General features: G+C 45.7%; 2 protein-coding genes across 9 annotated transcripts; both read left to right on the forward strand.

Moving 5' to 3' along the window:
* Nucleotides 1–546: 546 nt before the first annotated feature.
* Nucleotides 547–4,723, forward strand: LOC133916646 (GDP-mannose transporter GONST3-like). Of its 3 annotated transcripts, none has more exons than XM_062360414.1 (3): nt 547–981; nt 1,131–1,305; nt 3,286–4,723. In XM_062360414.1, the coding sequence occupies exon 3, from the start codon at nt 3,286–3,288 to the stop codon at nt 4,381–4,383; it is 1,098 nt and encodes a 365-aa protein (XP_062216398.1). In that variant the 5' UTR covers nt 547–981; nt 1,131–1,305; the 3' UTR covers nt 4,384–4,723. The 3 variants fall into 3 exon arrangements, with proteins under 3 accessions (XP_062216398.1, XP_062216397.1, XP_062216396.1); XM_062360413.1 differs by having other exon boundaries at nt 547–827; XM_062360412.1 differs by lacking the exons at nt 547–981; nt 1,131–1,305 and adding an exon at nt 1,457–1,689.
* Nucleotides 4,724–5,821: 1,098 nt separating this feature from the next.
* Nucleotides 5,822–23,405, forward strand: LOC133916647 (digalactosyldiacylglycerol synthase 2, chloroplastic-like). Of its 6 annotated transcripts, none has more exons than XM_062360416.1 (6): nt 5,822–6,125; nt 6,349–7,019; nt 7,399–7,999; nt 8,125–9,844; nt 10,649–10,811; nt 11,215–11,387. In XM_062360416.1, the coding sequence occupies exons 2-5, from the start codon at nt 6,398–6,400 to the stop codon at nt 10,676–10,678; spliced, it is 2,973 nt and encodes a 990-aa protein (XP_062216400.1). In that variant the 5' UTR covers nt 5,822–6,125; nt 6,349–6,397; the 3' UTR covers nt 10,679–10,811; nt 11,215–11,387. The 6 variants fall into 6 exon arrangements, with proteins under 6 accessions (XP_062216400.1, XP_062216399.1, XP_062216404.1 ...); XM_062360415.1 differs by having other exon boundaries at nt 6,363–7,019; XM_062360420.1 differs by lacking the exons at nt 5,822–6,125; nt 6,349–7,019; nt 7,399–7,999; nt 8,125–9,844; nt 11,215–11,387 and adding exons at nt 13,252–13,629; nt 14,017–14,283; nt 22,020–22,369; nt 22,756–23,405 and having other exon boundaries at nt 10,672–10,811.
* The last annotated feature ends 2,343 nt before the right edge of the window (nt 23,406–25,748 follow it).

A 25,748-nucleotide genomic window follows, 5' to 3' on the forward strand; every position in this document is an offset into this window, starting at 1 on the left:
GTGCGAACGAGCAAGTGAAGAAATCGTTAAATGACACAGAGAGAGGGCCACACATGGAGAGTAAGGATTCAGAATGTCGTTAAAGCACACATGGAGAGGGTGGCCCACACATGGAGAGTAAGAGCATCTCCAACCGAGCCATCTTCTCACCCCCATCCTATATTTGAGAAAAAAAATGATGAAAATCGGTCTCCAACTGACCCCCTATCCGACCCCTTTTATTTGAGGAGCCCTCAAATCTCCTTCCTCACCCCATACATCTAGGGGCTCCTCATCCAACCCCTCATTTGGGAGAGAGCGGAGAGAGAGAGGGGGGAAGAGAGGGGAGAGAGAGGAGAGAGAGTTACCAGATATTAATAAAATAGAGGTAATTCGAATATAGGGGTCAAATATGAGGGGTCGGTTGAAACGCGTTGAGAAATAGAGAATAAAATCTGAATAAAAAGTCTCTAAATAAGAGGAATAGGAAGTTAAATATGAGTAGTCGGTTAAAGATGTTGTAAGGATTCAAAATAAGCGGACTTATTAGTATTTTTTAAGTACGAGATAGTCATAGTCCTAGTCTTCCAATTCCGTGGCAGCGGCGACAGCCTCCTCGTTCGCCTGCCCCCGAAATCCCAAATCGCACGTCCCCAGTTGCTAGACCCGCGCGCCCGATTAATCCCATCCTCCCGCGTTGACTCGGAGGCGTCCGGATCCGGCGATCGCCGCGCAAAAGCGATTGCCTCAAACCCCGCGATAAATCGCCGCCCTCCGCCTCTGCCGTCCCCCAAACCCCGGAGCCGTTCCCGGAGTCACCGCGGTGCAGAATCGGAGGTCTCCGAGAGGTGAGAGTTTCCATGGCTTCTCCTTCCGGGCAGGCATCAAATGGCCGCCGCTCTCGGCGCTTGATGGCTACAACGGAAGTTCCTTGCGACGCTCCCTTGGGTAGATGGGTGCCAATTATTTCCTGCGATGTTCTGGCTGCGCACGAAACTGCCAGTACTTGCTCTCACCTAACAATTGATGCCTTTTTCTTTTCCTTTTTCCATGGCGGCGTTTTGTCCTTGCTATTACTTCTTGCGCTAGTTTATGATGCATGCTCTGGCGACTAAATAATTCCAATTTTTTATTTTTTGTTTTCTTAACAGAAACTGCGACGCTTCATGCGACTAAGCGGTTGGTAGTGCTGGGCTGCGCAAGTTCAGGGAACTCTTCGTGTGCTTTCAACCACATTTTGATGCGTCCTGGTGGTGCTGGAGCTGCCACGTTCTGGTTGTTGAGAGGACTTTGTTCTAAGTACAGTAGCGAGGAAGGCTTGCTGAGGTATGCACTATTGGTTTTCTTATCAGCAACTAGCGCATCGCATTATGAGGACCTTGTCTGAGTTGTCCTCCTTGACTTGGACCAAGTGCTTAGGTGGTACAACGTGTGTTGATATTTTCTTTACAGCCTATGAGCCTAATGTGCTTGCGACGCGCCCCAGCATTGTTTGACTTCCATGGCTGTCATGGACAAATGCATTATGCCCCCTCGAGCTTAGCTGATTAGGCTAGGTGCTAGGTGGTTGTTGCATACTAGTCGTCCCTCTTCTCTTGCCACCTCGGGCCTCCTAAACTTGCTTAAAAAGATACATGCTTCATAGCTAGATCATTTGGTGTTGAATTTGGGTTACACGCCATGGCGAATTCTCGGCTTGGACGTTTTAAGGTATTTGTTGATCTTGGCGTGGATTCTTCAGTTCTGATCTGTTCTTTTGTTGGCATCGTTTGACTTGTTGCTAGAGCTGCCATGAAGTATTTCTGATCCAGCTGCTTCATCTTGCGCCTTCGATTTTATCGTGAAACTTGTTTCTAGACTCTAGTGCTTGTTGTCTGCCTTTTGTTTTGCTCAGGGTGTCTTGCCCTTCTTGTGCCTTCACCATGCTTAACTAAGAAATTCTCTGAAGGTCATAGTCGAAGGAGTAATTTTTCGGGCGATGTTACATTTTTATCACAAAATTCGAATAAGGAATAGGGACGATCTTAACACATAAAGCGGCGATTTAATTACTTTCTTTGAAGTTTCTCAGAGTTGTTAAGTTTCTCAACATGTACACTTCAGTAAATTAGCATTTACATCTATAACCTTCTGGATCATGCATTAGAACTGGTTTCTTATCTGGCATGTACGCATTGGAAGTGCATCCTTAAGAAAAAAAGAAAGTTTTCTTTCATACTCAATGCAAGCCGGGATTCATGAACAATCTGTTTTAATATTTAATCTGAGGTGTTGATGAACTCTTTTTTTGCGCACAAGCTACTGACTTAGTGACTTGTACAATTAAATCTGGCAAATATAAAGTATATCCATGAGCAGTACTATTATTTTTAAAAGTTATTGTACAAATCAGTAATCGTGTATGAAACTTAATTGAGACGTGCAGATCTGGGGTAGGTTGAAGTTTGTGGGGTTATGAAATATTAAGGGTTTATATCATCTGTTTTGTTCAAAATTTTAGTTAGTCTTCAGGATTGTCTATTACTACGTTTGTATGTGGTCAGTTTGCCATTACCCAACCATACTTCACAAGTCAGATAGAGGCTTTAGATCAAGTTGGCTACCAATGTCAAAGCATGCATCACCATAATACTATAAGAACGGCAAGGTTTATTAAAGAACTGGTTTTTTGGGGTTGGCCAATCGTATCATCATTCAGTAAGGGTGGACCTCATTTTAAAGGAGGGTGGGCCTGTTTAAAGGACAGAAAATTCAGACCACTCAATTCAATCTTTTTTTTTGCAAGGGTTAAATCTTTTTTTATTGTGGTGGCTGCTCTAGCTTCATAATATAGTTACATTTTCTAATGTGGTAGAATATAAGGATGTGAGAGAGTTCACTAGGCAGTATTACTTGCATATTACTACTATTCTCTCATGTATATGGATGATTTTCATATGCTGTTGAGTGTTGATGCATAGTGTCTATAGTTTTAGCAGATATGGATTGGTGCTTGTAGTGGTCAATTTTGTTATGAATTTATGATATCATGTAGAAATGGATAAACTACATTTTTGCTAAGAACTTTGCCCTCCTATGCCTTTGTACTTCACCAAATTCTTCTAAGATGGTGTTGGATTACATACTTCTTGATCTGTACGGAAACCTATCCTTAGCTATCTGATGAATTTATTCTAGTGTTTTTCCTGATATGCACAATTTTTTTTGTCTTAGTTTGTTCCATTTTGCTTATGGTAGCTGCAGCATGACTTTCATGGGCCTATGTATTTCTTTCATGTTTTAGTAATTCTATTTTGCATTGTGCAGATGTCTAATCTCTCAGACCCCTCAAACGAAGATGCTTCACCGGACGGTTCAATTCCTATCCAGAAAACTGGAGCCTGGAGTAACACATTGAACACTCTTCTGCAGCAAGCCTCAGTTTATGGTGTGGCTGCTGGCTATTGTCTCTCGGCATCTCTACTTTCCATCATCAACAAATGGGCAATCATGAAATTTCCATATCCTGGAGCCCTGACAGCTTTACAGTACTTCACTAGTGTTGCTGGAGTTCTCCTGTGTGGACAGCTAAAGCTTATTGAGCATGATGGCCTTAATTTGAGAACTATGTGGAAGTTCTTACCTGCTGCTGTGATGTTCTACATCTCCATCTTCACAAACAGTGAGCTCCTTCTGCATGCCAATGTGGACACGTTCATCGTGTTTCGCTCTGCCGTGCCGATATTCGTCGCCATTGGAGAGACATTGTACCTTCACCAACCATGGCCATCATTCAAGACATGGCTTTCACTTTCCACTATACTTGGTGGAAGTGTGATTTATGTTTTTACAGACAACCAATTCACTGTGACTGCTTACACCTGGGCAGTGGCTTACCTAGCGAGCATGTCCATTGATTTCGTGTACATCAAGCACGTTGTCATGACCATTGGGCTGAACACATGGGGCCTTGTGCTATACAACAACCTTGAGGCTTTGATGTTGTTCCCCCTTGAGCTCCTTATAATGGGAGAGTTTGATCAGATGAAGGTCGACAGCTCTAAAGTGTCAAACTGGCTTTCATTCGATGTGATCCTTCCTGTTGCTCTCTCATGCCTATTTGGTCTATCAATCTCCTTCTTCGGGTTCTCCTGCAGACGGGCTATCTCTGCTACCGGATTCACAGTGCTCGGCATAGTGAACAAGCTACTGACTGTCGTGATCAATCTGCTTATCTGGGACAAGCATGCCTCCCTTGTTGGTACAATTGGGCTCCTGATATGCATGTCAGGAGGTGTTCTCTACCAGCAATCCACCACAAAACCAAAGGCGCCCAAGGTTGAACCGAAGGAAGAGAACGATGAGGAGCGGCAAAAGTTGCTGCAGATGCAGGAGGGGCATGAGGGAAGTTCAACTCAGAAGTAAGCCTCATAAACCTGACAAGGAAGTTCCTCCTCCTTTGCAACAGCTTCCCCTGAACATTTGTGCGCTGGTTGATGCTTGGGAAGAGAACATTTGGCTGAAGGTTATTCCTGGACTAGCTGCTGCGAAGTCTAGAAATGCATTAGACGCCAGAAATCATAGAGGATACCAAATTATCGTTATGCAATTCTTTATTATTGTATAACGTTTTTTCATTTGTTAGACAAGACAAGATTGTCTGGTAGGGTACCAGGGACTTCTCAGACATACGCGCGTTGAATGCCTCGTATACGAAAGCAAGCATGCTATATATTTATCGCTAATATGATCTTGTGTTTATTCATTTCACTCCGGAAGGAGCTTTGACGATTTGCTTTGTAAGCGTATTGCTGGTGATGAAGCCATCAGTTTCCTTCTTATGCTAAAAAGGAAAGTAGTTTTCTTATGATCGCTCTCGATGCATGCACTCTATCATACTGATAATCTGAAACATATGCTGTTCAAGTAACTTTGCTTGCTCTCGGTGCATGCAATTGTATTGTGCTGAAAGCCTGAAAACAGATGTTCAACTTATTAAATGGGCACTGTATTTCAAGAGCGATTAGTAGTAAACTAACAAAGGCTTTAAATGGGAGGAGTATGGTTTTTGATGTGCAGTTGGTGGTTGTGCGAAATCCAAATTAATAAATGCTTTGAATGGAGTAGTACGGTTCTTTAGGCGTAGTTTGTGGTTGTGCCAAATCGTATATGCTATCTATTGAGGAAAAGAGAAGTATCATCGCAAACCAGAATAATAACGTGGATTATTTTTGTGCGGTGTTATACTTCTGTGGATTAATAAACTTTAACAAAGGCTTTAAATGGGAGGAGTATGGTTTTTGAGTGTAGTTGGTGGTTGCGCAATCCAATTTAATAAATGCTTTGAATGGATTAGTACTGTTATTTGTTAGTGGTAGCTAAACAAGGACGTCAGAATCTAACTTGTATTTGAGTGTTTGATTCGTCAAATAAAATTTAGACACGCGAAATATAACTCGAAGTGTCTAATTTGGTAAAAAAAAAATTGAACATGGGTGTTCATATAACACTATTTTTTAGATGTAATTGGTTGTTCTGCGAAATCTTATATGCCATCTATTAGGAAAAGAGAAGTATACTCGCAATCCACAATAATAATGTGGATTATTTTTGTGTGACGTTGATACTTCTGTGTTATTAGAAAATGCATCCGCTTTGTCTGTTGGATGGTTTTTTCCCCCGGGTCGCTCCGGCGTTTCACAATTACCCTTTTATGTGATACTTCTGAGTAGTTTTTTTGTTCCTTATGCAAAACGTCATCATATATTTTTTTCTTGATTGGAACATCATCATATTATGGTCGCCCTTTATTCCCTTCAGACAGGCATAAATCTTCACCGTCCGATTCCTCCTCTGCCGCCCAGATTCCTCCCCATCTGGGTTCCACCATTCTCTCCCGCACGCACGGACGCACCCTTCCTCCCTCCCTCCCTCCCTCCCTGCCTTCCCTTCACACTCCTTCTCGCCTAATGGCGCACGGCGAAACCAAAATCTCGCAATCCCATCCAACCCGAGCACCCTAGCGCCGTCGCTGCTCGATCCCGCCTTGCGGCGCAGCGCCCCTCGAGTATCGTAGGCCCTTCCCGAGCCGCCGGGGATTCCGCTCCAATCCGAATCCGAGCCTCACGTCGGCCCCGCCGCGGGTCTCGTCTTTGAACTCGCTGCAGGTAATCGCGGAAGCCTTGTTCTCCTAGTCGCTTGTGTTTTGCGGTGCGGGTTCTCCGGTCGGTTCGATCCCTGTTAAGTTTGATCTAGGGTTTGAGTTTGTTTGGGATGATTTTAGTGGGCTAATCGCGTTATCGGGTATGTCTGGGTGGTTTTGTTATGCTATTCGTTTGGTTTTGATTTTTGCACTGAGCCACTGACATGGTGACGAGGTCCGATGAACAGTTTGAATTTTGTAGGAGATTTCGCCAGGTGTTTGGATTCAGAGCCAGTGATGTACGGGCAGGGAGGAAGCTTCAATCCGCACTACCGTCATGGCGCGCCGCCACCACAGCAGCAGCAGCATCAAGGCGGAGTGACGGGGCCATTTCCCCAGCAGCCGCTACTGCCACCACCGCAGCCAGCACCATTTCAGCAGCACCCAGGAATGCGGCCGCCGCCTGGACCATACCAGCACGGCATGCCATCGCTTCAGAACCAGGCGTATCCCTATGCCCAGCACGGCCAGATGCACCAGATGCCAATGGTGCCGCAACAGAGGGGTTTTGCGCTGATGCCAATGCCAGGGCTGCCCCCACCGCCGCGGCAACAAGCTATGTATCAAGCCCCTCAACAGTATCCCATGCCAAGGCCTCTCCCTCCACCACCGCCTCGGCCACCCAGCTTTGCTCTGGAGAATGTGCTGCCTCAATCTGGCCTACCACCTCCCCCTCCTCCACCACCACCTTCTTCTCCCCCTCCTTTGCCCCCCGCACCTCCCACTCTTGTAGTTTTGCAGTCATGGAATGCAGAGGTAGAAGGAAAAGAAGGCGCACCTGATGGAGGTCGTGATGCCAAAACTGAGGAAGCAGCGACTCAGCTAATTGTGTCGGATGACTCAGACATGGATATGGATGGTTAGTGCCCACCCCCTAATCTCTGTACGGTGGCAGTATTGTTGTGTTAGAATTCTAAAACTTATGCCATTGTACATGCTGCTGCATTTTGCATCTTAGCAATATAAGTTGGTGCGCCTTATGATGTAAGATCTTCATAGCTTTGTGGTTTTTTAGATATTCTGTCCATGCAACCTGATTCAGTGATCACTATTATCTCTTGTGAAGAAGTCTTTTGTGGAATAATTCCATGATCTTACCTTGGTGAATCTGCACCTGCATGATAGTCTGATGACAAACCATATCTATGCTTCTTTATCGATATCATACTGAATTCAGCATTTCAGCTTAACCACATTAGTTTCTCTCTAGATATTTACTTCATCATGTTACATTTCAGGGGATGAGGACTCGCCATCAAGACATCTTAGTCCAGTCAATTCTTCCCTTGTGACTGCTGAATGTATTGGAGATGTTAATGTGCCAAAGTCTGTCAGTGATGTTTCGAGCCTTGACAATGATTTGCCACCTGGTCGTGGCAAGAATGCTGAAACTACAAATGTAACTGTGGAAGGTGGGAGCCCATTCCGATTAATACAAGGTTATGCCTCGGATGACAGTGAAGACGAAATGGATGATTGTGCTGCCCGCAGCCTTGTGCTATCACCTAAAGATAATCAGCATAGTCATCCGAATGATAAAAATACGGAAATTGGTTATCAGAAACTTACTAATGCAGAGGGAAATGTGAATACCCCTCCTGGCACCAAGCAAAATGGTGAAGCTAGAAAGTATCATCTCAAGGATGAGAGCAACCCAGTGAAGCACAATACAGATGTGCTTGCGCATTTAGTCAAAGAAGAGTTAAGTGGCAGCGAGTTTGATGGAGTGCAAAGGAGTAAAAGGCATGGGAGGAGCCAAAGAAAACGAAGCCGGAGTAAGTCACCTCAGGATAGGAGTCGTAGCTCATTGAAGAGAAACTGGCGCAGTCCATCCCGAAGGTACTGCACCTTGTACCTTGCATCAATATCTGCATAATTGAAATTCTCTTTTTTTAGATTACTTATGACGTCCTGTTTGTATGAGTGACCCTTCTGGAAGTTTAAGAATGTTGAATTTCTTTCAGTTCATCGCCTGGAAGGCAAAGCAGGTCGCCACTTGCTAAGCGGGTTCATCCTGCTGGAGAAGGTAAGGTTTCAGAAGGTAGAATTGCTCAGCAAGAGAGCCTGGTGGGGACAAAGAAATTGGATAGTTCAAATGATTTAATTGGCAAAGTGGGAGATAATGTTGCACCTGATGTTGCCCTTGGACAGCATGGTCCTGGTGACAATTTAACTTCTAAGTCTTCTCAATCAGTGGCTGCTTCTGCAAATGCGTCTAATCCTCATAAGATGCAAATACCATGTCCCCCATCTCAGTCTCAATCAGAATTAAATATGTCATCATCGGCTGGTAATCACAGTCATGTGGGCCAATCTTCTGCAGGTGTCCCATTTGCATCAGTTCATGCTACCGAGAACTCCATGACTTGTAATATGTCCCAGTCTCATCCGCAGAGCTTGTGTCCTCCAGAAAAGATGTCATCTGGTTTCACACCAGCTCATCCATCATCCTCAAATATGATTCAGCTACCAGGACAACCATTACTTGCAAGTTCAGAAATCCCTCAAACACAATACCAGCATAATGTTATTGCATCAGCAAATGAGTTCTTGCAGAATCAGATGAGAAGCTATCCTGCACTGGATCTGTCTCATCCTAGGCTGTTGGATTTCCATCATCATACGCTACAGCCATCAGTTCCTTCTCACCAGCAGCCTGCTGCCATTCCTGTTGAAAATGCTCCAGTACCTCCAGACAGATGGTCGGAGTATTCTGGTGGTGTAGGTCTATCTTATCATCAGCCTCCATATGGTCAGAAGCAGCCTTCTGGGAGTTTGGATTCAGGAACTCACTTTGTTTACCCCTCTTTACAGAGATTTCCATCAAATCTGCCAGGAAGCGGCGATCTTGGTCCCATATCTGATGTTGGTTTGCCTAAATCATCCATCAAACCCCACTACAACCCATTTGCATCTACCTTTGAACAAACAGATCCAAGTCTAAATATTGATCCTGCTGTCAGCCCAAATGCAGTTGGCTCTGCTTCAACAAAAGCAGTAGAACACATGAATACACTGTCTCCTTTTGGTCAATCATTTCCTGGATCTGGAACCCATGTCCATGAAAGTTCTGCAGAAGCTGTGCCCAATGCACAAAAGCAATTTCGTTTGGGGTTTACTTCTGGTGCTCTTTATGATCCCCTGCTTGACAGTATTGAACCATCAAGTAGTTCTATCAACAAGGTGGATCTTGTTAAAGAGAAAAACCGGAGTGCTGATGATAGTCGTGATCTGTCGAAACTGATGAACATAGAAGTGGATAGTGAAAATATGCATGGACTGGGGGTTGTTGCTGAATCAGAAGTTGAAGGACTTGGAGAGGTGGCAGCAGATACAGAAGCAGGTGTGGTGGAGAATGCAAGTCCTGAGTTCTTGGGTGCTAAAGACTGGAGCTCAGATGTCCCTGGTGATATTGACCATGATCAATCATTGGACAAAAGTAAAAGGAGTAATGATTCTAGATCAATGAAGCTTTTTAAGGTTGCCATTGCAGATTTTGTGAAGGAAGTTCTTAAGCCATCATGGAGGCATGGTAACATGAGCAAAGTGGCTTTCAAAACTATTGTCAAGAAAACAGTTGATAAGGTTTCTAATTCAGTCCCTAGCAGTCATATACCAAAAACGTCTGCCAAGATTAAACAGTATCTACAGTCCTCTCAAAGGAAGGTGACCAAATTAGTAATGGTATGTCTACATTACCTCTTTAGCATATTTGTTATTTATGTATATATTCTGTTCATACTCTTTCTGCTCATGTTTGTAGCATCTATGATGATATTCATTATGCAATAGCATGGATGCAACTGGATTCGTTTAGCACCTATAACTTAGCGTGGAAATTTTACCATGCCCTTGATACTGAGGAATGCAAGTTGTATTTTGGTCAAATTCACGCTATTCAGCTTATAAACTCTGATAATGCCATTAGAGATGTCCTGAAGTCTGTGTTACGTGGTCATCTAGCCATCTGGTAATTGATTGTTTGAGTTTGGCAACATATGTTTATATATCTACGTCCTTCATCCCTGAGAAATCACATGTATGAGCATAGTCTATATTTATATTATTTGGTCTTCATCTTGGCATTGTTTACCTCATCATTTACACTACCATCTATATTTTGTCTCTAAATTCCAACATGGGACTTAAAAGTCACATGTCTGGCCCGGTAGGCCCCATGTGGACGGACATACATGTTAAGGTAGGAATGTTCCAAGCTATCTTATTCTATGCTTGCAAGCTTTAAGCTCATATTTTTCGGAGAATAGTGAGACAGCTCTGTATCACACTGTCTACATTGAAAAATGTTATTGGGCCCTAGATATCTGATATTTCAAAATCATGATTAGTATTTATCTGTGCGAAAGATTATGCTTTAGTCCTTTGTTTTGTGCCATTTTCTTTTTCAGCACATATTAGTTGTGTTAAATCTACTGCCCGGTTGATCTTTATTCCTGCTAGCTCGATTTACCACTTCAATTTATTCAGGGCTATGTTGACAAGTATGCGAAGCTATAGCTGGATCAGTAAATGGGACTATGAACTGAACCAATCAGAACAGTTAAGGTTCCAGAGTTTGTGATGCATGCTACCAAATGAGGCTGCAAGTTGGGTAATATCTATCTGCATGAAACAGTCCTTCCACAGTAAGGTATTCTGCTCTAGTTACGCAGAAAATGCTGTATTTTGTCGAATATCGCGTGTTTAGGTTTGCTTCTGATATTTGGATTTCCTTGTAAGGCACATCTTTGCTCTTTTGTTGATACTAGCAATTGCACACGTGTTTTGTACATGTGGAATCAATTCAGGATATAGTAATATATGGAAGGTAAAATATTGAATGTCTAGGTGTAGAAGATATAATGAGATATTGAATGTATTTTTAGAATGTATGGAAGATAAATATTAGACGTCTAGGTATGAAAAGCAATTAATATGAGATTAAATTTATTTTTGAAAGAAGTAACATGAAGAATCTTTATATGGTGACCGTTTGATCAATTTGGATGAATGATGAAATCGTTCGGTTTTATCATAACTCGTGTATTTTATAGGAGTGAACGGGAAGGATCATGTTTTTTCCAATCTTCCCCAACATGAGATAAGTGATGGTAGGATGATCTACTGCGGTCGCACACTAGCTCCGCAAACATGCTGCTGAAAGAACTTTGTTTCTTCGTGGTAAATGTACATGCTGATAGCTGTATGATTCAATTAGTCCTTGACTTCTCTCGGTCTTCGATTTAGCCTATGCTATTCCTGAATGGGTATTGTTCTGGTGGTGGTTATGCTGACAGGATGATATCCATCCAACTATTACTGTGGGCCTGATAACTAGGATCATGTTTTTCTTTCCTATATTGAGCTTGCCGGGAGTTAGTGCATGCAACGGGAATAGGACTCTGCCGTGCCACTGTCAACTAATGCCAAGCGAGCTGTAGAAATAGGGGACCATAGGGGAGGTTACCGTAGCCGGTGAGATCTCTCTCCCCGAAATAGAGCGTTCATTAACTCTTCTTCCTTGAGTGAGTCCACCAGCTCAAGCCCATCGACGCAGTAGGATCAGCTGTCTAGATGAACACGAAAATTCTACTAGGGTATGCGATAAATGGCTTATCAAGATGGTTAATTTATGTTGAGATTTATGATGAAGAAGTAGGTGAAAAAAGTTATGAGGTAGATAAGATAATTAATAGACAAATGAGTATTAAGTGTGAGAAATAGACTATCAAGATAGACCGTGTGTGTAAGGATATACGAAATTGTATTTTCCCTACGGTTTACTCAGCCTAGAGAAATCGTGTTCGCTGGCTACCTCGGATTCGTGCATGAAACATAGTGCTGGAGTTCGCCGCGCACATCCGAGTCAGCTGAGGCCCCATGCTACCACACATAGCGTGGCCTGACCGTGTGTTGCTGCATGCTGCTTGTATAGGACAGGACGTCCACTCTTTTGTGGTTTTATCGTCAGAAATGGAAACGACTAGTTTGCGATCAACTTTCGCACGAGGCTAGGGGATGGAATGCAACCCCTTGCGCTCGTGCGTGCCCTCATCCATCAGGGATAATCCAAATCTGACTCCTAATCTCATCAGACATCTAAAACACTTCTTGATTCTGATTAGAAGACAAAATTTGAACCGGATTGATTTAGAGCTACACATAACTAAGTATCTTTTCAATTGTACATGCACACACAACTATATAAGTAGGTGTGTGTCTATCACAACTTACATATTTATATTGTTGAAAACATTAATGTGTATGTAAATTGTGAACATCAGAATTTAAACATAACGAATACAGTCTTATTCTTATTCTGACAACTCCACCTGGTTCCTCCGCCTAACTGAATCAGCCTAACCTATACCTTTTGGCTAACCCATTACGATTTATCTAGATTAGATGGGTTGGCTGATTTAGCAGTAGTGCCTACAACACCTTTCCCGGGTTAACTTCTGTGTCACTGGCATTGGGATTCGATTGGAACACGAGCAAGTTTGTTCCCCAAGATGGTATATTCCATTCCCATTCCCCCATTGGAACACGACACACGCATCACGCATGGTTCTCCCTTCCCTTTCCCCTCCACGGCTCCACCTCTTCCGCCTTCCTCTTGCCGCCACCCTCCTTCCAGGCATCACCTTCACGCTTGCTGCCGCCGTTCCACCGCCGCCGTCGCCTACCCACCCACCGAAGCGGCCCGTGCCCGCTTCCCGCGCGATTCCTCCCAAACCTGGCCGCGAGCTCCCCCTCGTCCGGCCTCTAAGCAGCTCCCGTCCTCCTGCTCCGGGAATCTGGATGTTGTTGGTAAGCCCCTCCCTTAACACGTTGGGTTTCCCCTAATTCTCAACGGCGGATTCCGTCTATTCCCTGCACAGATCAGCCGCGAATTCGTTTGTTGCCAGTAGGCTCCGTGCGTAGCTCGCTTTTATGGGCTTGATTTCGTTGGTTGCGGACATATCCGCTTATGTGCCATGTTTCTGTCGCTCGGCCAATCATTTCGAGGAAGGAAATCTATTTACTTAGCGGGTAGTGTGCATTTCGTGCTTACTTGATTCATGGCTTTGCCTTTCTCTTGTGCTTACCAGCTGAGTTACGGGCTGGCAATATGCTAGGGTAAGCAAATTTTGGTGGCGCGTGAGTGGTGATTCGTTGCAACCCTGACATACACTTGCGCACACTCCATGTCGACAAGGAGGCATTTCGCGATATTCACCACAGCGAGCCTTCCATGGATGACGGGAACCGCCATCAACCCGTTGTTCCGGGCTGCTTACCTGGCAAAGGATGGCGATAAAGATGTCACACTGGTGATCCCCTGGCTTTGTCTAAGGGACCAAGAGTTAGTTTACCCGAACAAGATTGTATTTGATTCGCCTTTGGAGCATGAGGGCTATGTTCGTCACTGGATTGAGGAGAGGATTGATTTTAGGCCATCCTTCAGCATCAAATTCTACCCAGGGAAGGTATAAAGATTCTGTACCCTGCAATTTTTATGTCTAGTTGAGAGAATTGACCCAAATTAGTGACTAGAATTATCTTGTCTATTCTTTTATTCCACTTTGCATTTCTTTTCATTCTAGTAAAATTTGAGTGAAGTTTATTTAAATTTACTGCTTCGTCCAATATAAGCCATGGGGTTATCAAGTACTACTTGTTTTAATTTTTTGATAAGTCCAGTCCGTTTCTTGTAGCTAACCTAAGCGTGCAGTGAAGCTCTGCCCAATGCCTGACGCATGTAGAGCTTGCTGTTGTTACTTCCATCCAACAATATTCATATTTTGCATCTCATTTTTATACACTTTCACCTTGAGGGTATTTAAGAGAGCTTGACCTCTTTCTTTATGATGCAGTTTTCTACAGAAATGAGAAGCATTCTACCTGTTGGAGACATCACAGAATGCATTCCAGAGGAAGTGGCTGACATTGCTGTTTTAGAAGAGCCCGAGCATCTAAATTGGTATCACCATGGGCGAAGATGGAAAAATAAGTTCCGGAGAGTGATAGGCATTGTTCACACAAATTATCTAGCATATGTGAGAAGAGAAAAGAATGGACAAGTAATTGCTTGTTTCCTCAAGTATGCAAACACCTGGGTTACTCGAATTTATTGCCACAAGGTAATATCATGAATATCATATCAACAGCCATTTCCCCTATTGCCTTGTAAACCTTGTTCCTTCTGTCCATCATGGTGGTGTTTTGTGACAAATAGACAGATGTAACCAAGCATGTATGCTTGCAATTCATAAGTCATAAGTCATAAGTCATAATCACTAAGATGCATGACACATGCATATGCTTCAGATCAATATGCTTGTTATGATATTCAACCCTCGTTTCAAAGTTCAATGCAATGAATGAAAAAGATCTGCATAGATCTTTAGATAGATCTTTAGCGCGCTAAGGACTACGGCTACCAAGACAACCGCGAAAGATATGTCCACCATAAGTCGGGATCCTCTCCCATAGCTTCCGACAACATGGATTGCTGAGATACCTACTTGGAGCAATTCAACAATAAATCCATGATGGATTTAGACTCTTCTAGTGGAGACTATCCCCAAGAAGTCTTCACTGTTGGAGATGGGGATGACGGTCTGGGTAATCATGATGACGATATTGTAAATACGCAGATCCCTGTTGCTCCAGTATCGGGCGACGGTCAGCTCCCATTGGTCACGCCTCCCTAGATCCAAAACCTTAACGGAGCACTAGGTTTAACGTCTCCTGAACATCAGCACAGGGCTCAATGCTATAGATCTGCAACAGCATAGGCTCCTACAAGAGGCTCTCATTTGCCCTTGGATTGTATATCTTACGACCCCCGCTGATAAGAGCTGGATCAAATCGATGATCGGCATGGCGAAGGAGGCCATCACCTTGGACGAGAAACTCCCATCTAGCCGTAGCCGGGAATAGCCCTAATTGGGGGAAGTCTCGCACCGCCTGTTCTCGTGATGGATTAGATTCATAGAGGCACAATCCCTGGAACAAGACGACCCGGGAAGATAACCGAGCAACTAACCGTCGAAGGGTCTCACCGGTCAGAGATCATCCGATCAATGATCTGCGTGAAGTTATCAACCAGCGAAGGTGCTCGAAGACCCCCGAGGAGTCATCAACTACGCCTTGACGGTTTGATCGGAGGATACCCTGACACCACTCTAGCCGAGGCCGATCTCCGACTCCCGTGGAGAAAATACCCGAGGCCACTCGAACCAAGCAATATGCCATTAATGGGTGCCATACCTTCTCTCCAGATTTACAGAACGTGAACTGGCCGGCGCGGCTCCGTCCCAGGTCTATTGACAAGTACAATGAGATCATGAATCCCATTGAGTTCTTTCAGATTTACACCACGACAATCCAAACGACTGGTGCGGATGAGAAGGTAATGACGAATTACCTCCCCACAACCCTTGAAGGGGCAGCCAGAACTTGGTTGATCAACCTACTGCCAGGGACAATCTACTCGTGGGAGCAGATCTGCGATGTATTCCAAGCTAACTTATAAGGTACATACGTTCGCCTTGGCACGAAAAATGATTTCTACCGTTGTGAACAGACAGAGAAAGAAACCTTGCGTGAATTTGTGCGCCATTTCAACAATACCTAGAACACCATCTGCAAGATCAACGATTATGATGTCATCCAAGCGTTCACTTGAGGGTTTAAGAGCCGACGATGCGTTGAAGATGTCACTAGGAAGGAGCCTGAGACGGTCAAGGAATTCATGAAGATCGTCAACATGGCAGCCAAGGCCGAAGAGACGATCCTGTTCATCAAAGAGGGCCCAGAGCATCAAAATACCCCTAGCCCAGGATCGACAACGACATGCCAAGAGCAAGCGCAAGAAGAACTCTAAGGGAGGTAAGGGCAAGAAAGCCAAAGCTGACGAAGTTTTTATAGATCTGTCCGACACACATCCCGACAAGCGCTTCGGTTCATCCCGGAGCAAGAACTACACACCAGGCACTGGCGAGCGTGACAACAAGCCATGGTGCGATCTTCATCAGACCGACAACCATAGCCTCCACGAGTGCCGTATCTGGAAGAAGATGATCAAGGCCGATATTGAAAAATGCCAGGAAAAGAAGAATCAGGTTGCGGCCCAAAGTAGGACTCCCGCTCCAGCAGCAGCGAGGATGACTCGGACCCAATGTTTTTCCAGCCAGACGAGAGGACCGTCGGCCACATATTCGGTGGCTCTGCGTTCTAGAGTCCAAGCAACAATACAAGACGGTGGCCTGAGAAGTCTTAGATGTCACCCCTAAGGGTCGCCAAACCATAAAGTGGTTGAATGTCGAGATCTCGTTCGGCCAGGATGACTAGCAGAGAACTTTGTACGGCCAGGTCGCTTTCCAATAGTGGTCGAGCCAACGATCAACAGCTGCAAGGTCTCTCGAGTGCTCATCGATGGAGGGAGTTCCCTGAGATAGCTCTCGAGTGCTACAATGCCATCTTAGGGTGCCAACTCTAGCCAAATTCATGACTGTTGCATACTACAATTACCGGTGTGTGAAGATCCCAGGACCTGAAGGGGTCATAACCATTCGGGGTTGCCCAAAAGCAGTTCTCTGCTTCGACAAGTGGAGTCTCGATATGGCTCTCAACTTCGACTCGGCAAGGAACCCAAGAGCTCAAGGGTCAAGGTGAACGAGAAGCCTTCATCGTGACGCGACCATAACGCCTCAACAAGCAAACCCGATAATCCGGAGATCTAGTTCCACGACTAGTTCGGAGCCCACGTAATAACGCTACACTAACCCCGAAGTAGTAGGGTCCCTGCTTATCGGCTCAATCTAGTCTGTCGTTTAGGTTTAAAATATTAGGTCTACGATAGCTGGAGGAACGTCAATTAGCTCTGTAAGTCCCAAGTGTAAGTACTAAGAATACCTTCGTAATAATAAAGATCATATTGCCTAGAAAGTCGCTTGAATTCTCTTTTGACTTGTCTTCCTGTGCATTTTAATGCCTGGCAACGGGGTAAGCCGCCTTCCGGGTACCTCATCCCGTGCGCGCACTCGGGGCTGTGGAAAAATTTTCGACGACCAAAAGGCAATATAAGCTCTGTTCGCTTTATTACATTATTTATTTAGACTGCCTACTTGGAAAATCTTTCCGGGCAGACAGTCGGGGGGCTTAACAGGTACTTAGTACTAGAAACCAAAAACGACATATTGTGTACATTCTGAAAGCATATTCCAACGAGAAGGGAGGGATTGTTACATTGCAACTTCGAGGTTACGAAAAGGTTCCTTATCGCGTTCCACGAGTGCTCAGGGCTATGACACCTTCCACTCAAGCCGATCTAAGGCTGAACATAATAAGCGCTCCAACTAGTGGCAAACGCGTCTTGAACTAATTGAAGGAAGAAGTAAGGACATCATGATATTCCGTCGAACGCATCCAGCACCGGGTACTAACGTTGAATGCAAAGCATTTAATATAAAAATTCCTAAAAGTCTAACAAACTATCGAAGTTCCTTATTGCAGACTGCAGGTAAAAGTTTTAAGGCGATGACCTTAGCTCGAAGTCCATCGCGTCCACATAAGCCTTCGTCGGCTCGAGCATCTTCACCATCTACGTCGACTCCTCATCTATCTCCTCCGGGAAGTCCTCCTAGAGAACATCAATGTTGATGTTCTGGTAGTGCGCCTTCAGTATGGCTAGTACTTGAGCAATTTCTTCCTCCACACCTCGTTGGGCCTGGCTCGAGATGTGCTTGACCACCTTCCCTCGGAGCCCTCCGTAGGCCTCGGCAAGCTTAGTCGCTCGGTTGGCCAGTCCGGCTGCATTGGCTTCTTTCACGGGCTCCACCTGAATCCCTACTCCAGCAAGCGCCTCCTAGAAGACGTCAAGAGCAGAGGCAAGTTGGTGCCGGGCGACGGACATTCGGGCCCCCTCCTGAGCTAGGGCGTCGTGGGTCTCAGAAAGCTTTGCAGGATACCATGTTCAGAGCAAGAAGGCGAAGGGATGGTATGCCCAGGTTGGCGGAGGGCTTACCTTTCGACCGGCCTTCTAATTTTGCACGCGTCTTCTTCTCGACGACCTCCTGGGAAAGTTGGTGGCGCATTTCGGCGACCTCCTTCTCGAGTTCACCTACTGGGCCTCTCTGCTAAACCTCTTCAGTCGCATCGTGTACAGCTACAGAATCTCAGGTCAGTACATGTCATTCCATCATCTAAACGACTATTCTGCAGGAAAACACTCACTGTGAAGTAGGTGAAGATGGTGTTCAGGTCACGACCACTTGGACCTTGGATGATTTCCCTCCAGGTCAAGTCCTCAGGTAGCTCATGCATCAGGTTTGGGACAACCCATGGTAGCGGGAGCTCAATTTCCCAGCTTTCGTTGGCCAACAAAGGGGACTCGCCGAACTTGCTCCCACCTCCATTGGAGGACATGACATCCAGGATCTAAAGAGGTTGAGACTTAGGGACTGAAGATAGCACTCCGAGTGTCCTGCGAGAAAGGAACCTGAAACTTGCACTTCTACAAAAGTGGGAAAGACGTCTATAGCGACAACACGTACCTGAGCCGTTTCTTGGCCCGGGTGGGTCTCAGCGGGACTAGGATGGAGGCCGGCCTTTTGGATTGCTTCTCGAGGCCATCTCCTACCATCTCTGTTTTTGGCATGGGTAGGGGTGCTTCGCTCGATGTGCCTGCGCCAATGGCTATCTTTCCACGATCTTGTGTTGGCACCTAGACGCACTCGGAGTCAATTACCGCGATTACAAAGGCTTTGGCTGAATGCTTAAACTTACCGGAGTCAGGACAGGTGCTCTGGGTGTTGAAGTCAGGGTCGGGTCCATGGTGGTCGTAGTCGAGACCGGGTCCTTGGTGGCCGGAGTCGGCACTAGGTCTGTGGGAGTCGTTCTCGGGGCCAGGACCTCAGGGGCCACGAATGAAGCCAGGGTTGAGGGGCCAGACACAGGCGGCAGCGGCGAGGGGTCCCTTATCAGTAAGACGTCGCCCGCCGAAAAGTCGTCCTCATCCAGTGTAATATAGAGGATGTCGCCGGTGACATAACGCCACCGTCGCTCCTGCCTAGGCCTCTAGTCCCTGTGATCTGGACTTCGTTCGGGTCCTCATCTTGAACGCCCATGTTCTCGGCTTCTGGGTCGGGCTGCTTGCGCCCGGGGAGCTTCACGATTTGCGACAAACACCACCATGGCATACGACTACTCGGAAAGAAGAAATGAGAAAACGAGAAGGTTCGTGAGGCTTACCAACAAGATCCTCTCCTGAGCATCGACCTCCATCTCTACTATAGGGACCGGGACATTCGAGCGATCAGGCTCGGGGGCTGAGTTGAACAGAAGCCTGGTCTTCTGGTCCACCACTTCCGGCAGAAGTTATGTGGGCAAAAGACGACTTGTAAGAAACAAGCCCGCAGCTTCCCTGTCAACTACTCGGGATCAGTCGGTACCTGTCTCACCTTCTCGGGCCGGGTCCTCCTTGGTCGTGAACTGCCAAGCGCCAGAGATGCTGGACCTCATAGGGCTCAGATGGCGCTCGATGAAGTTCTTAGTGACATCGTACGCCGTCAACCCCTGCTCCTTTAGAAACCGAATCTCGGCAATGAGAGTCTGGCAAATGGTGGTCTCCTTCGGCTCTTCCATACACGCAGGTTTCGGCAACGAAGCAAGGCCCCTGTAAGGGAGTTCGGGCGGGCCAAGCTGGGCAGTAGAACCACTTCTTGTGCCACCTCAACCACGAACTCTTGGCGGCAAAGTCGATGTATTCGGTGACTTCCCCTCCTGGAGACGAAATCCGACATCACCAGCGACCTTGCCCTAGAACCCCTTCAGAAGGTAGAAGTACCTAAAGAGGTCAAGGGACGGGCGCATGCCCAGGAAGGCCTTGCACAGGTGTTTGAAGGTGCTGAGTATGACGATGGAGTTGGGGTTGAGGTGGATGAGTTCGAGGCCATAAAAACTAAGCACCTCAAGGAAAAAGCTAGAAGGGGGTAGCGGAAACCGCAGCGAAAGAAGTCAAGGAAGACGACAGTCCAGGTGGTGTCTGGACTAGGGATCACCTCGCTCACCGCCGGCGCGCAAGTGATTAAGGCGCGCGAGGGGATGACCTCGTTGTGCTCCGCCTTGGCCAAGGCCTCCTCCGAGATCTTAGATTCTAGCCAGGGCGGAATTGCTGTCACCATATTGCCAACGCTAGAGCTCTCTACTCTCTCAATCTTCTTGCGGCCCATGGCACCAAAGAGGTGACAGTTGGAGGGTTTTAGGGTTTTGGAGGCGGATGAAAGTAGGAGACTCACAAGGAAATGACGGGAGGTAAACAATGACGAAAGGGGTAAACGATGTGTGGGCTCTCCGTCTCGCTTTATACGGGGCGGCGGCTCTTAGAACGGCTCTTCGACTGACACCGTGGCAGATCCAACCACGACTCAAGGCCACAATCTCCTGCTTCACCGTCATCGTCGCATTTAATGCCCGACACATGTGGGAGTTGTTGGAGCAGTAACCCAGGGAACGTGCGTACGTTTTCCAGCTTCATCATGATTTCTTGTTAGGTAAAAGATTATCACCACTACCCGTAATCTCCACTGCGACGGTTCAAATTTCAACCTTGGTCAGCGACAAGTCTCCTCTCCCCTGTCTTTTCTAAAGATTGGGACGATATTTTCGGGCGTATCAGAATTTCTACTTAGATGGAATACCTTCTCGAGGGCTCACTCGAGAACTTGAATGCGTTCGAAATCCCGAATAAATGATCTAAGGATCACAAGAACCCGGTTAGATGTACCATCCTAATCGGGAATCTATGTTCTGCTAGATAATTCAGTCGGTCAAAATGCTTATTTTTGCTGACTAGGTTTTTGATACGTTGAAGCCTCATTTCACGTACTGGTGCGGGACTTGATGATGAGTAGTATAGAACTATCATATTCGGATACTCTAGGTTTTCCGTCATTCTTTGGACATATCTTTATCTCCGGGAAAAGAATCCCTGTATGCATGAAAATTGCCTGCAGACACATAGGATATCTCGTAAATAGAGAAGTTTATCTCTAAGAACGGGAATGAAAGACTACAGAGGCCATACGATGACCCCCCTATATATACAGAGTCAGGGGACCCTAATGAGGACAAGCCCATCCAAATTATTAGAAGATATACAAGCTATTGCATGCCATTGAAGCATGTGGAAGCTCTCCATCCACCAAACCTTTTGCAGTTAGATTTGTATTAGCATCTCCTCCCGACTACACGCAAGGAAGTCGTCCGATTAGATTTTAGATCCATCTAGACTAGCCACGTACCCTCTTATAACAATCTCAGAGATCAATACAAGGTAAGCATGCCGTAGGGCTATTATACTAAGGGAGGCATTGACCTATATAAAAACCTATTTGTGTGCTTTGTGATTCGTTTACTCGAAACATCCCCTACCTCTTCTAGAAATTCGTAAGATCGACAGTTCACCAACCGTCGACACAAGGATTTTAATAAACATAATTAATTTTGGTTTAAACTAGCAAGGGTAGGCAAGAATATGTGGTTTAACACATGCCTTGTTTGTATGTGTGTGGAACTCATGCATTCTAAAAAGAATTCTTTGAATGTGTGTGGTACCGCACACAGGACTGCATCTTGCCCATTTAAAATAGTAATACCCATTATTTCTCTGACATGAAAGTGAACTAAAAAAAATCGAGAACTGAATAGGTATGTCAATCATGTATCTTGAATTTCTCATCTGAATGCATGTGCTTGTCTTGCCTTCTGCTACAATACAGATTGTTTATTTTGAAACATGAAACCCCTAGAATCATCCTGTCCTGTTTGATTGAAGCATATCATACACTAACTTTTTCTGAATTTAATGTAGATTATCAGATTGTCTGGTGCCACTCAAGATCTGGCCAGATCTGTTGTATGCAACGTCCATGGTGTGAATCCAAAATTTCTTGAGGTAGGCAAGCTAAAGTTGAGGCAGATGCAGAGTGGGGAAGTAGCCTTCACAAAAGGGGCATACTACATTGGGAAGATGGTATGGAGTAAGGGATACAGAGAGCTTCTTGATCTACTATCCAAATATCAGAGCAAGTTAACTGGTCTTGAAGTGGATTTATACGGTACCGGAGAAGATTCTGATGAGATCTGCAAATCTGCCGAACGCTTGAGTTTGGCTGTGAATGTTCATCCTGGTCGTGATCATGCAGATCCCTTGTTTCATGAGTGAGTTCTCTTATTTACTCAAAAAGCTTCCCTCCTTATTCCAGCAAACATACCCAATCACTCGTACAAGTTTTACATGCCAAACACTTCTTTCTCACTGTCAAAAAGACGAGTTGGAACGCAAAATACGTATTGATTAATAGTATTATCTTCATTGTGAAGAGAGTAGAAGCAATTTCTTCTGTTTTTTATCGAAAGAGTGAGGATCGCAATCTGAGTCACCTTAAACACAAGTTACACAAAGTTATCTAATGAGGTTGGGGAAGGTGTAGCAATGCTAGGTCACCTGGGAGTTTCATAGTAAGATTTGATATTTCTGTTGTACGGAGGATATTCCAATGATTTCTGTTAAACCGAAAATCTGAAACACTTTTATTTTCCAACAGATATAAAGTATTCATCAACCCCAGTACCACAGATGTGGTGTGTACAACCACTGCTGAAGCCCTGGCAATGGGAAAGATCGTCATATGTGCCAATCACCCTTCAAATGAGTTCTTCAAGCAGTTCCCCAACTGCCGTATGTACAACAATGATGAAGAGTTCGTACAACTAACACTGAATGCTCTGTCAGAGCATCCTGCTCCGTTGACAGACATGCAGAGGTATGAGTTATCATGGGAGGCAGCGACTGAGAGATTCATTAAGGCTGCTGATATAGACCTTCATGTGCCGGAGTCCAGAATCCATCAAACATCTCGGGTCTCCGTTCCTACTTTTCTGAGAACTCGTAAACTAAAGCAGAACTTGGAGGACGCGTCAGTTTACCTGCACCAAGCAATCTCAGGTCTGGAAGTCATCCGGCGAGCATTTGGTGCTGTTCCAAAGACGCAGCAGCCTGATGAGCAGCTATGTAAAGATCTTGGTTTGGCCCCTCCCGCGAAGAGAAAAAAGCTGAAATTTAAGCTGATGACGTGATGCGCTAACTTTCCAAGCTCCTAGTTGCGTTGTTTCGCTTGATGTACATTATTAGACTTTTTTGTGAAGAGACTTTATTAGACAATCTGGAGGAGTCCAAAAGGAGGATTAGTGCTTCTTTTCACAATTTACGGGCTTACACTGCTCAAGACTTCTCAATCATTTTCTTATTGAGTGATCAGTAACCATGAAAGCATGAATTCCCTGGTGCGCGATTTATGACCATGAGGGTACGCCCTGGTAACCCAAACCTCGCCATGAAGAGAACATCCATGACCCACCAATTCACAGAATTACAGGACTCTTCAATGAATTCTTAGCCCCTCCTAAACTAGTTAAATTCATGCTTTCATGGTTACTGATCATTCAATAAGAAAATGATTGAAAAGTCTTGAGCAGTGTAAACTCTAGGAGAGGCTCTTTTTCGTTCTTCTTGCTTCTCTTCCTCCCCTTCCACCCCTTGTCGCTAACGAGCGCCCAACCCCCCGGTCCGCCCCTGTCAGCGTCACAAATGAGTGATCAGCAAAACGAATGATCCACCTCTAAATTTATGTAACGGACAGTTCAAAAGAAAAAAAACAAATTGTGTAAAGGAGGGAGATTTATATGGACGTAAGCAGTTCCTCAGTCTGATAAAGCTAACTATTTCGTCCAAAACACCGTCGTCAGCTTGTACGTGCTACGCTGCTGCTTTCAACGCAAGCTGAAAGCACTAACTAGAACTCCTCCGGTCACATATACTTAGATGTTTTGGACAAAATATGGTTAAATTTTTGAAACTTTGACTCTTAATACTTCAAACATATTTAGTTTTGGAAACATAAAAACCACATGTTTAGATTTGTTTTGAATATGCTATGTTCAAAATGACTTAAGTATATTTTTACCGAAGGGAGTAGCATGGATCTCCATCAAGCATGCTAAGGACCTAAGCTCTTCATGAGCATTTAGCTACCTAAAGTTTATAAGCATGGCAATGCCAACGGCACAATTAAGCTAACCACTCCATGACTCCATAGGCAGATCCACAAGCAAGCCAAAAAAAAAGGTAAACTAAGACCAACAATGCCATACTCATCATTAATTAACGGTCGGCCACTTCTCTTCCCCATAAGCAACTAATGCCAGCGTAGAGACCCACCTGCTCGAGTCGCCAGTGTCACCGTCTCTTCGTCCCCTCCCGCACGATCCTGGCCGTGCGTTCAATCAGGCCGGAGCCCGCGCGGCCGGGGCAACGGCCGCTTCCTCCACACAGCGGCGCCACGGCCCGCGCATCTCCCGTCCCAGATCCTGCTGTCCCCGCGGCGGGGCCCGCCGCGCAGGCACGACCCCCGGCCTGAAACGTGTCCCTCCGCCTGACGTCACCGCCCGGGGGCGACGTGTTCGCGCCTCCACTGCCTCGTGCGGCCAAGGCGCTGACGCGGCAACGCCCATGACCGGGCGACACGTCGTCGTGATCGTGGCCGGCCCATGTGGGCAAGTTGGGTGGGGACGAGTACGACGCCCTTCCACTGGCGCGGGAACGTGTCGCGGCCGGCGGGACGTGCGCACGTGGCGCGTGGGGGTGCGTCCTCGCCGAGAGGTGGCTCATGGCGGACCACCAGGCAACCTGCCTTGCTGCAGGGACCAGGGAGTGCGCTGGCTTCCGCTGACGATGTGGGTTACGTGCGTGGGGCCGGCTAGTCAGTTGGAAGGGTACGGAATCAGTGAGAAGAGGTGGGCAGTACTGAAAAGTGGCTGGGCAAGTTGGGTGGTGCTGGCCCCACGTGGCAGGAACCGGCGACCTATTGCTCCCAATTGTCGCCGAACTCCTCGCGCTTGGCCTTTCCTTCCCGTCCTTCTCGCCGAACCAAGCTCTGCTACTTTGGAGCCAGCTATGCATCGGACGCGGCTACTAAACTACAGGAGTGGCGTGTTTACCCCACATGTTACTGTTCTATTCGGCAGAGTTAGATCGAACTCAATCGCTTTCCTTCGTTGTCCAGATTCTCGTCGTGAAGAGATTCTTATTCTCTTCAGCGTTTTCAACGGTTTCCCTTCATGGTTCGCTTTACAACGGGATTCCCAGGGTCATCCCCTTCAGAACGGGATTCTCTCTCCATTTCTTTCGCGATTCCCCTCGGAGGGAAGCTGTTGGAGATGAGAGGAAATAAAGAGAATGAGAACGGGGAAGGGAATCGGGAAGTGAACGAAATGAAAGGAATATGGTTGGAGGTAGTTTTACAGTTTCGAACATTTTTAAGGCTAGGCATTACTAACTCTAAAAATTTGTGGAGTTAAAGTTATGAATATCTAAGAATATTTGGATAAGACATTATTCATATTTTATAATAAAACTAAAGATTTAAATAACTTTATTTTACCCTATAATATTTAGATTTGAAATACATGACTCTAGCTCCAAATTTAAAATAATTCATCCAAACACCATTCATATATCTTTATCTTAGACTCTAAATTC

The sequence above is a fragment of the Phragmites australis genome, chromosome 4, assembly GCF_958298935.1.
Source record: "Phragmites australis chromosome 4, lpPhrAust1.1, whole genome shotgun sequence".
Lineage (NCBI taxonomy): Eukaryota > Viridiplantae > Streptophyta > Magnoliopsida > Poales > Poaceae > Phragmites > Phragmites australis.

Bases quoted from the DNA above. Each gene is read 5' to 3' on its own strand.
- LOC133916646 (XM_062360412.1), top strand. From the start codon at position 1,660: ATGGCGAATTCTCGGCTTGGACGTTTTAAG. The intron at 1,690-3,285 runs GTATTTGTTGAT...TGCATTGTGCAG, and splicing joins CTCGGCTTGGACGTTTTAAG to ATGTCTAATCTCTCAGACCC.
- LOC133916647 (XM_062360416.1), top strand. From the start codon at position 6,398: ATGTACGGGCAGGGAGGAAGCTTCAATCCGCACTACCGTCATGGCGCG. The intron at 7,020-7,398 runs GTTAGTGCCCAC...GTTACATTTCAG, and splicing joins CTCAGACATGGATATGGATG to GGGATGAGGACTCGCCATCA. The intron at 8,000-8,124 runs GTACTGCACCTT...AATTTCTTTCAG, and splicing joins TGGCGCAGTCCATCCCGAAG to TTCATCGCCTGGAAGGCAAA.